Below are 16,441 nucleotides of genomic sequence, written 5' to 3' on the forward strand. Positions count from 1 at the left end.
CTACGAAGTCCCCTGCTTGAGCTATTTGGCTGGCGAGTTTTGCCGCCTCCGGGGAAGATTACTATCGTGGATGGTTGTGGTTATCACCTCTGCCCAAGCGACCATTGCCTTAGCCACCCAAGTCGCAGCGAAGGATGGGAAGAGAGCTGCTCCTGAAGCATCAAAGATTGAGTGAGCCATGTAGTCAATTTGACGGTCAGTAGGGTTTTTGACTGAAGAACCGACGGAGAAAGATGGGAGTTTTGGATGCGAGGCGCGATACAGCAGGATCTACTGAAGGTGAGTGCAGCAAATCCTTCATTAGATCTGGCGCAAAAGGATATTTGGACTCAATAGGTTTTTGACCCGTGAATCCTTTATCTGGGTGTTCCATGTGTTTCTGGACAATGTCCTTAAACTCAGGATGATTGGCAAATATTTTTTGCACGAGTTTGGTCTTCTTAAAAAAGACACCGCGTGTTTTGGAGCGGAAATGGATTCCTCGTCCACCATCAGGGTCTTATTAACCGCCTCGATGAGGGAATCAAGCGTCTCTTCACAGGTAGTGAAGTCATGGATTAAAGACGCATCGGACCCTCTGGAGAAGGGGAGCGAGACATGGAACTGGCAGATGCCGAGGCACAAGCGTGATCGGGGGATGCAACATGGGTCCTCTTTCTGGAACTTTGAGCCCCCCGTAACTGAGTACGCCCCCTGTAGGTGGACGGTTCCGTACCGGCGCCAGAGTCTACCGCGGTCGGCAGAGGGGTGTTCTGACTTGTGCAGGGACCCCGGAGAGAGCATCTGCCTTGGCCAGGGAACCCATAGATCGTGACAAGGAAGCGGCCCACTCAGGAGGGCTAGGCTCAGCAGAGTCAGTGGCGACATTGGAGGCGTCGGCAGGAGGCGGCTGCGCACAGGCTGGGTCACAATTTGTGCATAAAGGGGTACTGCAAGCACGTGGCAAAGTAGAATTGCAAGTGGCACATGACGTAAAAAAAAAACAGTGTGCTTTTTATTAACCCTTTTGGTCTCCTAAGATTGAGACCGTTTTTCTTAGAGTTAGAGCAGAGTCTGTGCTATAGGTGCAGAGAAGGGGTTAAGCTTTCTTGCAGAGGCTGAAGCAGCTTACCCAGGGTCCTGTGACTGCGTCCCCAGGGAAAGTGTCTGCGTCCCCAGGGAAAGAGTCGGTGTCTGGATACCGCAGAAGTTCGGCGGTCCTATGGAGTTGAGGGGCTCAGATAGCATGATCCCACCGCAGATGCCAGAAAATAGGAATTTTTGTGTACTCACTGTAAAATCCTTCTCTGAGCCATTCATTGGGGGACACAGACCGTGGTGTATGCTGCTGCCACTAGGAGGCTGACACTAAGTGATACAAAGAAAGTTAGCTCCTCCCCTGCAGTATACACCCTCCTGCCTGCTCTCAGCTAACCAGTTCGGTGCAAAAGCAGTAGGAGATCAATAAAATATGAGCTTACAGCATGACATATTATATATGAGAGTATAGCATATCAGATTATAAAACAAGCATAAGCTAATACCAGGGTGGGAGCTGTGTCCCCCAATGAATGGCTCGGAGAAAAGGATTTTACGGTGAGTACACAAAAATCCCCATTTCTCCTTCGCCTCATTGGGGGACACAGACCCTGGGTGGGGACATCATCAGATCAGGCCCTGTGTAACTGCTACTTACAAGTGCGCCACCGCGGCCTGCAGATTCCGCCTGCTCAGACTCCCATGTGTGGAAGTGTGGGAATTATAGTGCTTCAAGAATGCATGCGGACTGGACGAATCCGCAAGCTTGCGGGCGTGCCTTGACGACACCTGGTGCCTAGAACCCACGAGAGACAGGGAGATAGGCTGACATTAACACGGAAGGACTCCAGGATGGTGAAAGGAATCCACCAGTCTAACATGGCCGATGAAACGGCTAACCCTTTCTGTAAACGTTAGAAAGCCAAAGATAAAGTGTCCAACCTTCGGAAGGACACTGTCCTCGAGACGTACCTACTCAGAGCACTCACTTCGACCAGAATATGGGGAACTCATTCCATTTTGTGGACTGGTGCCGAAAGAGATGACGGAAGAACTATGCCCTCGTAACAGCTGTAATACAATACCACCTTGGTAACAAGGGACGGGGGTGGCCTGAGGACAACCTTGCCTTGAAGGAAATAAGGGAAAAATGTCTGAAAGAACCGAGCAGCTAGCTCCGAAAACTCGTCAGGATGAGGAGATCGCAGAGGAAAAAAGGGGTACCTTCCCTGATAGTAAAGACTGTTCGGATCAAAAAGGAGTCTACTGTAAGACTCCCAGGACCATTAAGGTCCCAATGATCCAACGGTATGCGATAGGGAAGAACTGCGTGTGAAGACTCTCTGCGAGAAAGTCCCTACGAGAAAGTCCCTACTTGCAGTTTTGTTGCAGAAAGCTGGAAAGCTACCAGCTCCGCAAGGAAAAAACTGACGTGGTCAGTGCAGATTTCCGAGGTTCGCTGCAGCCCTTTCTGCTTCCGAAAGGCTTTCGTAAGTAGAAGAAGGGGAGTTATGGAAACTGGTACCACGGAAGAACCAGAGCATGCAGTGCGATGGCTCTTGGATCTCGAGGCCGAACCACGAACTCGAACTTGAGGCGAAACCCTGACGGCTGAATATGTTCACCGCCCAGAGTTCTACTCCTGGGATATGTACTGCCGAGATCACCGAATGATAGATCTCGGCCCATCAGAGAATGTGAGGTACCTCGGCCATGGCGCCTGACCGTGGGTACCTGCTAGATGATTGACATATGGCACAGCATTGGCATTGTCCAATTGAATTCGGATGGGTTGACCCGCCAGAAGGCAGTGGACCTGCTGTAGGAGTACCGTTTGGATCTCCAGAGCAATGATCGGGAGAGGAAGACTGGCATTGGTAGTTACTAATAACCATGGAACCGGGAGAAAGGCCCTGGATGAAGAAGGAGCTCAGAGACTATCGTTAAAGTCTGTTTGACTTGCTGAAAACGAGCGGAGCGAAGGAAACCGCTTCCATTGTAGTCACCATTTTTCCTCAGAACCCTCCAGCAAATTGAATTAAATGAGGGGATGAGTGATCACGTGCGCGAGCTCCCTGTTGAAGGGCCATGAGCTTGTCTCGAGGGAGGATCACCATCCTTCTGGAAGTGTGCTGGATCATCCTCAAAAAGGATATCTGCTGGGCTGGAAACGAGAAGAACTTGTCTAAGTTTAGCCGCCAGTCCAGGTGAGAGGGTATCGAAAGTGATATAGACTACTTAGCGTAGTCCTGGAAGGGCGGCTAGGCAGTTGGCTAAACAGGGCAAGACGACCACGCAACTAGGGTGCAAGAGGTACATACCAGCCGCCATGAGCCTTGCGAACACTCTGTGTACGGTAGCAAGGCCGAAGGACAAGGTCGTGACTTGAAAATGTCGATGGATGCCAGAAACTCCACCTTTTTCTGTTGAAGTAATGGCTGAGCGGAGGAACTCCATTCAAAGAAGGAGAACCTTGTGAAAGGTTGTTAGAAGTTGAGGTCCAGGATCGGTCATACTTTTCGTTCCCCTTTTTGGAACCAAGATCCCTCAGATCTATACTGTTCTGGACAGCCCTTCCACTGCCGTTTGGGGCTGTAGGAACGTACGATCCATTGTTTGTCTCCCGCTCAAAAGATTTGATTGGCCAGTTGTACTGTCTTCAGGAAAAGGTTACTGGTGTGAATCAAAGCAGTTAAGGTCCCCAACCAGGAGAGACCATTGATCCAGCAATCCATGCAGCGGCTAGGGAGGGTAGAGTGCTGGACCCGAAGCCACAAAACAGAACAAACCAGATTTGCTATCTGACAGTCCGTGGTATTTTCAATTGACACATCGGGCAGGGATACTGGTAGGTATACCACAGGGGATTCTACCCGGTTAATCTGCCAAGTAGCAGAATGCACGGCTGCATCCAGCAGGTCATAGTCTCTTGCCATCGCCGCTCTCTTTTGACGGTGCAGAGTTAAAAATTAGGAACCCTCGATCCATCATCCTCTTAACAGGGAAGTGGAGAGGGATCAACCGCCTTCTTGCATCTTCTGCTAAATAGTGGTGATGCAGAGGGGGGTGCTCAGACGCCCGAAAAGGGTGCCTCTGTACATCCAGAGTTCAGGTCTCCGTGTAGACAGGGTAGGTTGTCTGGCGTTAGGCCTGGATGCAGAAGAGGATACATGGAGGCGACACTCCGTGTGCTCGTCTGTTGATTGTGTAGGGAGATAGGTGCCCTTTAAAGGACCCGTCGCCCTTAAAAATCAGACCAGGCATGGCATCCCACGTAGAGGCTTCTGTCCAGTGAATCACATATCCGGACTGAATGGCAAATGCTCTACGAGGGAGTTTTTAGTCTCCTTATGAGGGACACTGCGTAGTGTAGAGCCGGACCGGAGTCCTTGTCAATGTACAGAGATTGGTTGCTGATATAAATAGGCGAGTTCATCCTTTACTGAAGCTCTGGCAAGTCCAGGTACAAGGCAATATCCGATCCATGTTCAGAGTCTTGTTCTCAGCAAATCCTTGGAGAGAGAGATCATGAAATGAAAACTTCAGTTTTCTAGATGCCTGTACGTTTCTAGAATACTCGCGGCCCCTACTAGCCGACGGATCCCATGTAGGAGAAGGACCATGTATATCGGTCCTGCGAGCACTCCGAGCCACGTAGGGATCACGGAGGGATTCAATCTCTTGGTCAGAGAAACCATGGGTTGCGGCAGTGACGAAGTCCTGAGGGAACTAGGTACACTGGGATCAGCGGCGGAGGGCTCTTGAACTCATTTAGGGTGACCGGCTTCGGATTGGTCATGTGCCTGTAACACCAGGGAATACTGGTCGTGTGCCTTTAAGACCAGGGAATACTGGTCATGCGCTTTTAGGACCAGGGAATACTGGTCATGCGCCTTTAAGGCCAGGGTCATGCCTTTATCATGCCATGTTGCAGAGTCATTGTGCCCCTTTAATACAAAGTCGTCGCCCCTGTGTGAGCCGGTAGAAATGAGGGGCGTTGCAGTGGCCGAGAAAATTGAGCGCTTCCGTGTCAGGCGGTAAGCGCCAGAAAAGCGGGCAGAGCCGTCCTAGGGCGCCATAGTGCGCTTCCGGGGTGCGGCCTACACATCGGCAGAAGTCGGGGGCTAAATTTTTGCAGCCGGCCGGAGCATTACCTCAGGGAGGTGGGCCACAGGGAAGCCTGAGACTGCCTGTGAGAATGTGAATATCCCGCTGTAGAGGCCCATCGCTGACAGGATCCACTCACCATCAGTGCACGTCTCGGCATGGAGCCGCCGCGGATGACTGCAGGTCTGGTATTGCAGCGTGGACGGTGCAGGTATAGAGGGCTAAACCTCAATCCATCATCCCTTTGTTAGGGAGGTGGAGAGGAACCGTCCGCCTCCTTGTGCCATCCGCTTTCACAGTGGTGGGACAGTGGGGGCTGCTCGGACGCCATAGAGAGGGGCCTCTGCACATCCACGGAGTTCAGCCCCCGGGTGGACAGGGCCAGTTGTCCGGCTGTAGGCCTGGCTCCAAGAGAGGATTCATGGAGGCGACACTCCATGTGGTCGCCTGCTGCTGGTGTGGGGAGATCGGGACCGTGAAGGAACCGTCGCCCCTGAAGTGAGCTCAGGCATGGCTTCCCACATCGCAGGAGAGGTACGGGGAGGTACACTTGCCGTGGTCGCCTGTTGATGATTCCGGGAGATCGGAACCTTGAAAGGATCCGTCGCCCCCCTCCACTCCGTTAATTAAAAAATAAAAATTTACAGAAAAGTAAAAAATTAAATAAAAACGTTGGGGTCTGAACCAGACCCATGTGCCTCCTACAGACACTAAGCAAGAACTGGTTAGCTGAGAGCCAGCAGGAGGGTGTATACTGCAGGGGAGGAGCTAACTTTATGTGTATCACTTAGTGTCAGCCTCCTAGTGGCAGCAGCATACACTACGGTCTGTGTCCCCCAATGAGGCGAAGAAATATGCCCCCCCCCCCCCCCCCCGAGACTATAAGCGGCGCCTCTCGCTCAGGACAAGAAGCTTCAGGAACGTGGGCGGAGCTCTGGCGGTGGGCGGCGCCATGTTAATTGCAGCCTAGTCCGCAAAAAGTCAGGGACTAAATTTTTGGGGCCTGCCGGCTGATAAAGAAGGGGCCGCGACGATCACCGGACGTACCGCTTCCTCACCCCAGGGACCAGGACAAGCGGAGTTTCTCACAAGGAAGCGCAACAGGCTCATACTCACAGAGGTGATGTGCAGTGCAGCACCTCCGGCCATTCTAAGGGCATCATCTCAATCCATCCTCCCTATAGCGGGGGATTGAGAGAACCCTCCGTCCATCTTCTCCAGCGGATGTGGGGCTGTATTGATGCCATTAGGAAAGGGCCTCTGTCCATCCAGCTGTAGATTTTGTCGAACCCGGAGAGAAACATGGAGGGGTAAAACTTCATGTGCGCGCCGTATTTCGGGCGGGACGGGGGGGGTTTGTCGATCGGGACCATAAAGGAACCATCGCCCGAAGGGGATATTAGGCATTCCCCCCTCGTCGCAGGAGAGGGTACGGGGAGTACACTCCGCGTTCTCGCCTGTTGATGATCCGGGGGAGAAAGGACCCTAGAAAGGGATCCGTCGCCCCCTTCACTTCGTTAGTTACAAAATAAAAATTTACAGAAAAAAAACAAAAAAAAAACAGGAAAAATGTAAAATAAAAACGTCGGGGTCTGAAACAGACCCAAGTGCCTCCTACAGACACTAAGCAAGAACTGGTTCAATCTTAGCCAGACAAAGGGTGTATACTGCAGAGGAGGAGTTAATTTTTTATGTGTTCACTTAGTGTCCTCCTAGTGGCATCAGCATAACACCCATGTTCCTGTGTACCCCAATGAGGCGTAGGAGAAATATATTTGAGTCCAAGCGGCTGTATGTCTCACGGTTGTCCGACAGCAACAGTTTGTTAGGCAATCCTTGCAAGTGTCAGCTGTCCAACAGCCACGAGACCTGCAGCAGCGGTGATTCGAATTGATGCTCCAGAATTATTTAATGGGCAATACAAGTATAAAAGGGGTATTCAAAGCTCTGAGATCCATCCCAATATGTGTTAGGTGTAATAATAATATTAGCAAATACAATTAGAAAAGTAGTATAGTTCTTATGATTCGCTATGTTGCTTACCCCATGTGCATGGCACTGCAGTAGTTTAAGTATCCATGGTTATGACCACTAACAACTAACTGTTCATATACGAGCGGTCATAACCATTGATGCCTAACCTTATGCAATGCCCTGCAAATAGGGTAAGCGGCATAGTGTATCAGAAGAACTATACTACATTTCTAATAGGAGGTACTTGCTAATATTATTCCATCTGCTACATATTGGGATAGGATCTTGGAGATGGGAATACCCCTTTAATTGTAATGGAGAGGTCAGGAAAGGCGACAGGTCCTGTTTACACACTGATTGATGCTTTTACACAAGTATCTACATGTCAGGCAGAAGTCAGTCTGTATACAGTCGGATGTCCATGCAGAGGACTCCATCCAGTGTTAGATTTAGGAGACACATTGAGCAGTGATTCTTCATCCTTGACCTAAGTGCCAAGACACCATGACCAAGGAGACGGGGCCATATCTGCAGCGGTGACATACAGAGAGCCTCGACGACCCTTACAGTAAGGTAAAGACATTTAAGGGCGCTCACCACAGATTGCCGGCGCTGTTCTACGGTCAGTTCATCGTCTGAATCGCTGTAGTACTTAGAGTACAGGAACGGCTTGTGAACGTAGGCCTGCCGCGTGCCTTTTGTCCTTGTTTCCTGCTGTTCGCCAGACGGTTTAGATTTACTCTCTGGATCTATTTTGTCCTCTTCTAAAAGAAAAAATATAAAATATAAATAGTATGTTAATATTTTAAAAGGAATAACATTCAGGTACACATCCAGAGGTGGCACCACACAGCATGACCCAGATGCACACATTTAGGTGTAGTTCACCGAGGGAACGTGTGTCCGTAATGTGCTGTTATTCCGGATAACCCCATTAAAAAGTTTTGGTATTGTGGGAAGTCAAAGTGTGTACCATAAAGTCAACATTAAAAAGAACTGACCCATCGAGACAAGCTCTGTCCACGTGCCGCATTCTGTCATATGGATATTAGACAGAAGCCCCCTCAATAAGCCACTTTTTAAGCCTTTTATGCATTATATTTACATGAACATTGGTATATTACACTACGTTGTAGCAACAGGTACTTCCGAGAGTTGCATACAATACGCAAAAACAATACAGTAACGCAAACGTGTAAAATATCAGACCGACAAATAAAACTGTAACTAGGAAGTTACCGTCAGAAGTAATTTCTCCCTCTTCTGTACTATCGGACACGGCATCATCGTCTTCATCACTGTCTTCTTCAAATGAGGACAAATCACTGGTGTGCACAGAGCTGACCGTCACATCCGAGAAAGCATCCACGTCAGAATCCGGTAAGGTACATTCTGTAAAATTGGTGACAAGTATATACATCAAAAAATTGGTAAAGAAAAATTGTGATATAAACACCATGACAAGCGCTAGCTTAAAAGGGACTATCCGGGCACATGATGCGGACGACTTATTTTCTGGATTGGTCATCAACATCAGATTGTTGGCTCTTTGGGACCCAAGGAGGATAAATGTAAGCAATAAAAAACAAAAATGGCAGCGACCGCAAGGGGCTAGTCTCATATTGAAAGGGCAACCTCTTTACTCATGTATAATAAGACATACGAGAGCGCAATGGGAATGATTGCTGCAGTCATTGCTCACAGTATGGGAGACAGGAGGACAGGAATATGCTTTCCTGGGCCATAACTAGTAGAGGAAGTCTATCCTTACTGCAGACGAGAATGAAATCAGCCATGGCTTCTCTACCTGTCTGCAATTTTCAGGTAGTTCCCCAGCTGTAAGCCCCTTCCTGATATCCGACGTACATATAGGAGCGAACTTCATACACAGAAAGAGGCGGCTGTGTTATACAGACTGCAGCACCTAAGTGGTCAGAAAGAGGGGCAACCTGTTCCTCTCACTGACCCATTGCAAGGTCATTATGGCATCTCGGACTTGCAGACTGTCACCGTGTATACCATCTTTGTCCCCATATGAAACCCTGACAGAGGTCACTCAGGCAGGTTTCACGGTTGTGTCCGCAGCGTTTCTGACGCATACATCCACATGCGTCTTGATTTCATATCTTTTACATTGTGGACGCAGGTTTATGCGTTTGCATGCGTTTGCTTACGCATGCGTTTTTTCGCGGTGTGTGTCAGGGCGCGGCTAACGCACCATGTTATTTTTTTTAGGCGGCAAATTTCCATCAAATATGTGCAGGCATGTGGATTAGTGCTTAAAAAAACGCATTACTGTATACGGAAACGCATGCGTACGCACGTCTTTGCGTATGCATGCGTTCAATTCGCTTACGTACTTTGGACTGCGCATGTCCAGGAACTGATTTAGACATGCCCATTGAGACACGCCCTCCTTGAAATATCAAACGCATACGCATAAAAAGCGCAAACGCGTTTTCTTTGCCGTCATGCATAAGCCGATGCGGGAAAAAAATGCTGCAGAAGCATGCGTTTTTGCATGTGGTTGCGGACAAGACGCTGCAGACACAACCGCAAATGTGAAACCGGCCTCAGTTGGACAAATAGGGATTTTTGTGTACTCACCGTAAAATCCTTTTCTCCAAGCCATTCATTGGGGGATGCAGACCATGGGTGTATGCTGCTGCCACTAGGAGGCTGACACTAAGTGACACAAAAAAGTTAGCTTCTCCTCTGCAGTATACACCCTCCTGCTGGCTCTCAGAGAACCAGTTCAGTGCAAAAGCAGTAGGAAATCAATACCATATGAGAGTATAGCATGTCAAATTATAAAATAAGCACAAGCTAATAACAGGGTGGGAGCTGTGTCCCCCAATGAATGGCTCGGAAAAAAGGATTTTACGGTGAGTACACAAAGATCCCTATTTCTCCTTCGCCTCACTGGGGGACACAGACCGTGGGACGTCCCAAAGCAGACCCTGGGTGGGGACAACATCAGATCAGGCCCTGTGTAACCGCTACTTACAAGTGCGCCAACGCGGTCTACAGAGTCCACCTGTCCAGACTTACATCTGCGAAGTCTGGGAATTAATAGTGCTTTAAGGATGCATGCTGACTGGACGAACCCACAAGCGTGCTTTGTCGACGCCTGGTGCCTAGGACCCAAGAAACCTCGAAAGACAGGGAGATAGGCTGACGTCCAACACGGAAGGACTCCTGGATGGTGTAACGAATCCACCAGGCTAACATGGCCGATGAAACGGCTAAACCCTTCCTGTAACAGTCAGGAAGCCTTCCTCTTACCGTCAGGAAGCCCAGATAAAGTGTCCAACCTTCGGAAGGACGCCGTCCTCGACACGTACCTACTCAGAGCACTCATTTCGTCCAGAATATGGGGAACCCATTCAGTTTTGTGGACTGGTGCTGAAAGAAATGAGGGTAGAACAATACCCTCAACAGTGGGAATGACGAGATCGCAGAGAAAAAAAAGGGGTGACCTTCCCTGATAGTAAAGTCTGTCCGAATTAAAAAGGAGTCTACTGTAAGACATCCAGGACCATTAAGATCTAACGGTATGCGATAGGGATGAACCGCATGTGAGAACTCCCTGCGAGAAAGTCCCTGTTTGCAGTTTTGTTACGATAAGATGGAAAAATACTAGTTCAAAAAAAAAAAAAAAAAAACTGACGTGGTCAGTGCAGATTCCGGAGGATCACTGGGGCCCTTTCTGCTTCCGAAAGGCTCTTGGAAGTAGTGGAAGAGGGGTTGTGGAAACTGGTACCACGGAAGAACCAGAGCATGTACTGCGATGGCTCTTGGATCCCGAGGCCGAACCACGAACTCGAGTACATTGGCGTTCAGTCTGGATGCCATCCGACCTACATCTGGAGTGCTCCAGAGAAGACGGATCTGATGGAAGACTTCCGGGTGAAGTTCCCACTCACATGAGGCGGGAACCTGATCGCATCCACCGCCCAGAGTTCTACACCCGAGATGTGTAATGCCGAGATCACCAAATGATAGATCGTGGCCCAACAGAGAATGTCAGGTACCTCGGCCATGACGCCTGACTGCGGGTACCTGCTAGATGATTGACGTATGGCACAGACATGGGATTGTCCGATTGAATCGGATGGGGTGACCCGCCAGAAGGCAGTGGACCTGCTGTAGAACTAGCCGTACCGTTCGGATCACCAGAACAATGATCAGGAGGAGAGGACTGGTATCGGTAGTCACTAATAACTGGGAGAAAGGATCTCCCCTGGATGAGGAAGGAGCTCAGAGACTACCCTCTGAAAGCCTGATTGACCTGCAGAAAACGAGAGGAGCGAAGGAAACCACTTCCATTGTCGTCACCAATTTTCCTCAGAACACTCCTAGCAAATCGAATGGAATGAGGGAATGAGTGAACAAGTGCGCGAGCTCCCTGTTGAAGGGCCACGGCCTTGTCTCAAGAGAAAATCATCGAACTTCTAGAAGATTCCAGGATCATCCTCAAAAAGGATATCTGCTGGGCTGGAAATGAGGAAAAAACTTGTGCAAGTTTAGCTGCCAGCCCAGGTGAGAGGGTATCGCAAGATATAGACGACTCAGCGCTGGGCTGAAGGAGCTGCTAGAAAGTCAACCAGATAGGGCAGGACGACCACACCTCTAGTGTACAAGAGGAACATAACATCCACATAACCCTTGTGAACACTGGGTGCGGTAGCCAGGCCGAAGGACAAGGTCGTGATTTGAAAATGCTGTTCGCGATAGGGAAAGCAAAGGAATTTTGAAGAGGGAAAAACATAGGAATGTGAAGGTAAGCATCCCGAATGTCGGTGGATGCCAGAAACTCCCCCTTTTTCCGTTGAAGTAATGGCTGAGAGGGGGAACTCCATCCGAAGAAGGGGGTCCTTGTCAAGCTTGGTAGAAGTTTGAGGTTCAGGGTCGGTCTTAACTTTTCAGTCCCCATTTTGGAACCAAGATACCTTAGATCTAGACCGTCCTGGACAACTGATCCACTGCTGGTTGGGTCTAAAGGAAATCAAAATAGTTAAAGGGAACCTGTCACCTGAATTTGGCGGGACCAGTTTTGGGTCATATGGGTGGAGTTTTCGGGTGTTTGATTCACCCTTTCCTTACCTGCTGGCTGCATGCTGGCTGCAATATTGGATTGAAGTTCATTCTCTGTCCTCCATAGTACACGCCTGCGCAAGGTAAGATTACTTTGCGCAGGCGTGTACTACAGAGGACAGAGAATGAACTTCAATCCAATATTGCAGCCAGCATGCAGCCAGCGGGTAAGGAAAGGGTGAATCAAACACCCGAAAACTCCGCCCATATGACCCAAAACCAGTCCCGCCAAATTCAGGTGACAGGTTCCCTTTAAGGTCTCTGACCAAGAGACCATTGCTCTAGCAACACACGTGGCGGCCAAGGAAGGGTAGGGCGCTGAACTGGAGGCCGCAAGACGCAACGAATGAGATTTGCTATCTGACAGTCAGTTGTATTTTTAATTGATGATCCATCGGGTAGGGATACTGGTAGGTATACCACAGGAGATTCTACCCGGTTAATATGCAAAGTGGCAGAATGCGCGGCTGCATGCAGAAGGAGGAAAATCGTCTCTTACTATCGCCGCTCTCTTTTGACTGTGCGGAGTTAAAAATTAGGAACCCTCGATCCACCATCCTCTTAACAGGGAAATGGAGAGGGATCGTCCGCCTTCTTGCATCATCTGCTAAATAGTGGATATGCAGAGGGGGTGTTCGGATGCCAAAAAAAGGAGCCTCTGTATATCCACAGAGTCCCTGGGTGGACAGGGCTGGTTGTCCGGTGATAGGCCTGGCTGTAGAAGAGGATACATGGAGCCGACACTCCATGTGCTCGTCTATCGATGGTGTGGGGAGATCGGTGCCCTTTAAAAGGACCCGTCGCCCTTAAGAATCAGATTAGGCATGGCATCTCACATCTTAGGTGGGAATACGTGGAGGGAACACCCCGCGTGTTTGCATATTGGCTGAAAAAGGATACCGCGTTTGCAGAGGTTTCTGTCCAGTGGATCGCTTATCCAGACGCTCCCTGTGAGGGTGAATGGCAGATCCTCTGTGAGGAAGTTTAGTTTCCTCATGAGGGACACTGCGTGATCTAGAGTAGAACCGAAGTCCTCGACAATCTACAGAGATTGGTTAATTATATGTGTGGCCTATTTATAATAAAAAAAAAAAAAAAAAAGGTTCCTCGCATCATGTTCTCATACACTTTATGCAGTTAATAGCCCTCTGTGTCTGTACTGCTACATACTTAGGCAGGTAACTGGTTCATGCAGCTTTACATGAACACCTGAGCCTTACACTATAGCTGGTCCGAATAACTAAAGCAATTGTTACCATCCACCTCTCGTGTCTCCCCTTTTCCCCATAGTTTGTAAGCTTGCGAGCAGGGCCCTCACTCCTCCTGGTATCTGTTTTGAACTGTATTTCTGTTATGCTGTAATGTCTATTGTCTGTACAAGTCCCCTCTATAATTTGTAAAGCGCTGCGGAATATGTTGGCGCTATATAAATAAAATTATTATTATTATTATTATTATTTAGGCGAATTCATCCTATATGAATATATCCAGAACCAAGGCAATCTCCGATCCATATTCAGAGACTTCTTCTCAGCAAATCATTAGTGAGGGATCAGGAATTGCAACTTCCGTTTTCTAAGTGCGTGTACGTTTCTAGAATACTTGCGGCCCCTGCTAGCCGGAAGGAAAGAGACCATCTACATTGGTCCTGCGAGCACTCCGAGCCACAGAGGGTTCATGGAGGGATTCAATCTCGTCAGAGAATCCATGGGTTGTGGCAGTGACAAAACCCACTCAGGGAACTAGGTACTCTGGGATAAGCTGGGATCAGCGGCGGAGGGTTCCTGAGCTCATTTAGGGTGACCGGCTTCGGACTGGTCATATGCCCTTAAGACCAGGAATGCTGGTCATGTGCCTTTAAGACCAGGCCATGCTCCTTTAAGACCAGGGAATACTGGTCATGTGCCTTTAAGACCAGGGAATACTGGTCATGTGCCTTTAAGACCAGGCCATGCTCCTTTAAGACCAGGGAATACTGGTCATGTGCCTTTAAGACCAGGGAATACTGGTCATGTGCCTTTAAGACCAGGCCATGCTCCTTTAAGACCAGGGAATACTGGTCATGTGCCTTTAAGACCAGGGAATACTGGTCATGTGCCTTTAAGACCAGGGAATACTGGTCATGTGGCAGGAAATACTGGTCATGTTAAGTACAGGGGGATGATGCAGGGGAAGAGAGCAGTACTTCCTTACCTGGATGCAGAGTCTTTGTGCCCCTTTAATACAAAACCATAGTCCGTGTGTGTGTGTGTGTGTGTGTGTGTGTGTGTGTGTGTGTGTGTGTGTGTGTGTGTGTGTGTGTGTGTGTGTGTGTGTGTGCCGGCAGGGTGGACCCAGATGGCCACCGGGAGTTGCAGAGGTGGTAAAGTCTCGCAGAGAGTGAGAGGCGGCAACTCGGCGGGCAGAGCCACAGACTGATGTGGGCAGAGCCTCGTGACTTCCATGAATAGGCCTAAGCCGGGGCCTAAATTTCTGCATGAGCAATACCAACGCTGGTTGCTGAGGGAAGCGATCGCTCTGGTGTCAGGGAAGAAACGCCAGAAAAGGTGGGCGGAGCCGCCTTAGTGCACCATAGTGCGGGCGCAGCTTCCGGAATGCGGCCTACACATCGGCTGAAGCCGGGGGCTAAATTTTTGCAGACGGCCGGAGCGTTACCTCAGGGAGGTGGGCCACAGGGAAGCTGAGGCTGCCTGTCAGCATGTGAATATCCCACTGCAGAGGCCCATCGCTGACTGGATCCATTCACCATCGGTGCGCGTCCCGGCATAGAGCCGCCGCGGATGACTGGGTTTCAGCGCCGAGGAAGCACACGCACTCTACTGTTCTGCTGCAGGTCAGGTATGGAAGCGTGGACGGTGCAGGGATAAACCTCAATCCATCATCCCTTTGTTAAGGAGGTGGAGAGGAACCGTCCGCCTCCTTGTGCCGTCCGATTTCACAGTGGTGGGACAGTGGGGGCTGCTCGGACGCCATAGAGAGGGGCCTCTGTACATCCACGGAGTTCAGTCCGGGTGGACAGGGCCAGTTGTCCGGCATTAGGCCTGGCTCCAGGTGAGGATACATGGAGGCGACACTCCATGTGGTCGCCTGTTGATGGTTCGGGGGAGATCGGAACCTTGAAAGGATCCGTCGCCCCCTTCACTCCGTTAATTAACCCCTTCATGACCCAGCCTATTTTGACCTTAATGACCTGGCCGTTTTTTGCAATTCTGACCAGTGTCCCTTTATGAGGTAATAACTCAGGAACGCTTCAATGGATCCTAGCGGTTCTGAGATTGTTTTTTCATGACATATTGGGCTTCATGTTAGTGGTAAATTTAGGTCAATAAATTCTGCGTTTATTTGTGATAAAAATGGAAATTTGGCGAAAATTTTGAAAATTTCGCAATTTTCACACTTTGAATTTTTATTCTGTTAAACCAGAGAGTTATGTGACACAAAATAGTTAATAAATAACATTTCCCACATGTTTACTTTACATCAGCACAATTTTGGAAACAAAATTTTTTTTGCTAGGAAGTTATAAGGGTTAAAATTTGACCAGCGATTTCTCATTTTTACAACACCATTTTTTTTAGGGACCACCTCACATTTGAAGTCAGTTTGAGGGGTCTATATGGCTGAAAATACCCAAAAGTGACACCATTCTAAAAACTGCACCCCTCAAGGTGCACAAAACCACATTCAAGAAGTTTATTAACCCTTCAGGTGCTTCACAGCAGCAGAAGCAACATGGAAGGAAAAAATGAACATTTAACTTTTTAGTCACAAAAATGATTTTTCAGCAACAATTTTTTTATTTTCCCAATGGTAAAAGGAGAAACTGAACAACGAAAGTTGTTGTCCAATTTGTCCTGAGTACGCTGATACCTCATATGTGGGGGTAAACCACTGTTTGGGCGCACGGCAGGGCTTGGAAGGGAAGGAGCGCCATTTGACTTTTTGAATGAAAAATTGGCTGCACTCTTTAGCGGACACCATGTCACGTTTGGAGAGCCCCCGTGTGCCTAAAAATTGGAGCTCCCCCACAAGTGACCCCATTTTGGAAACTAGACGCCCCAAGGAACTTATCTAGATGCATAGTGAGCCCTTTAAACCCCCAGGTGCTTCACAAATTGATCTGTAAAAATGAAAAAGTACTTTTTTTTCACAAAAAATTTCTTTTCGCCTCAATTTTTTTATTTTCACATGGGCAATAGGATAAAATGGATTCCTAAAATTTGTTGAGCAATTTCTCCCGAGTACG

At 48.9% G+C, this 16,441-nt stretch overlaps 1 protein-coding gene across 1 annotated transcript in view; it reads right to left on the reverse strand.

Annotated features, from left to right (window-relative positions):
* BOD1L1 (biorientation of chromosomes in cell division 1 like 1) overlaps nt 1-16,441 on the reverse strand; it is a 105,308-nt gene that overhangs the window by 66,900 nt on the left and 21,967 nt on the right. The window contains exons 5-6 of the mRNA XM_069744861.1: nt 8,338-8,490; nt 7,696-7,862 (exon numbers count right to left, since the gene is read on the reverse strand). Coding sequence (XP_069600962.1) covers nt 7,696-7,862; nt 8,338-8,490 — 320 coding nt within the window. The remainder of the gene's footprint in view (nt 1-7,695; nt 7,863-8,337; nt 8,491-16,441) is intronic.

Source organism: Ranitomeya imitator, chromosome 1, assembly GCF_032444005.1.
Source record: "Ranitomeya imitator isolate aRanImi1 chromosome 1, aRanImi1.pri, whole genome shotgun sequence".
Classification (NCBI taxonomy): domain Eukaryota; kingdom Metazoa; phylum Chordata; class Amphibia; order Anura; family Dendrobatidae; genus Ranitomeya; species Ranitomeya imitator.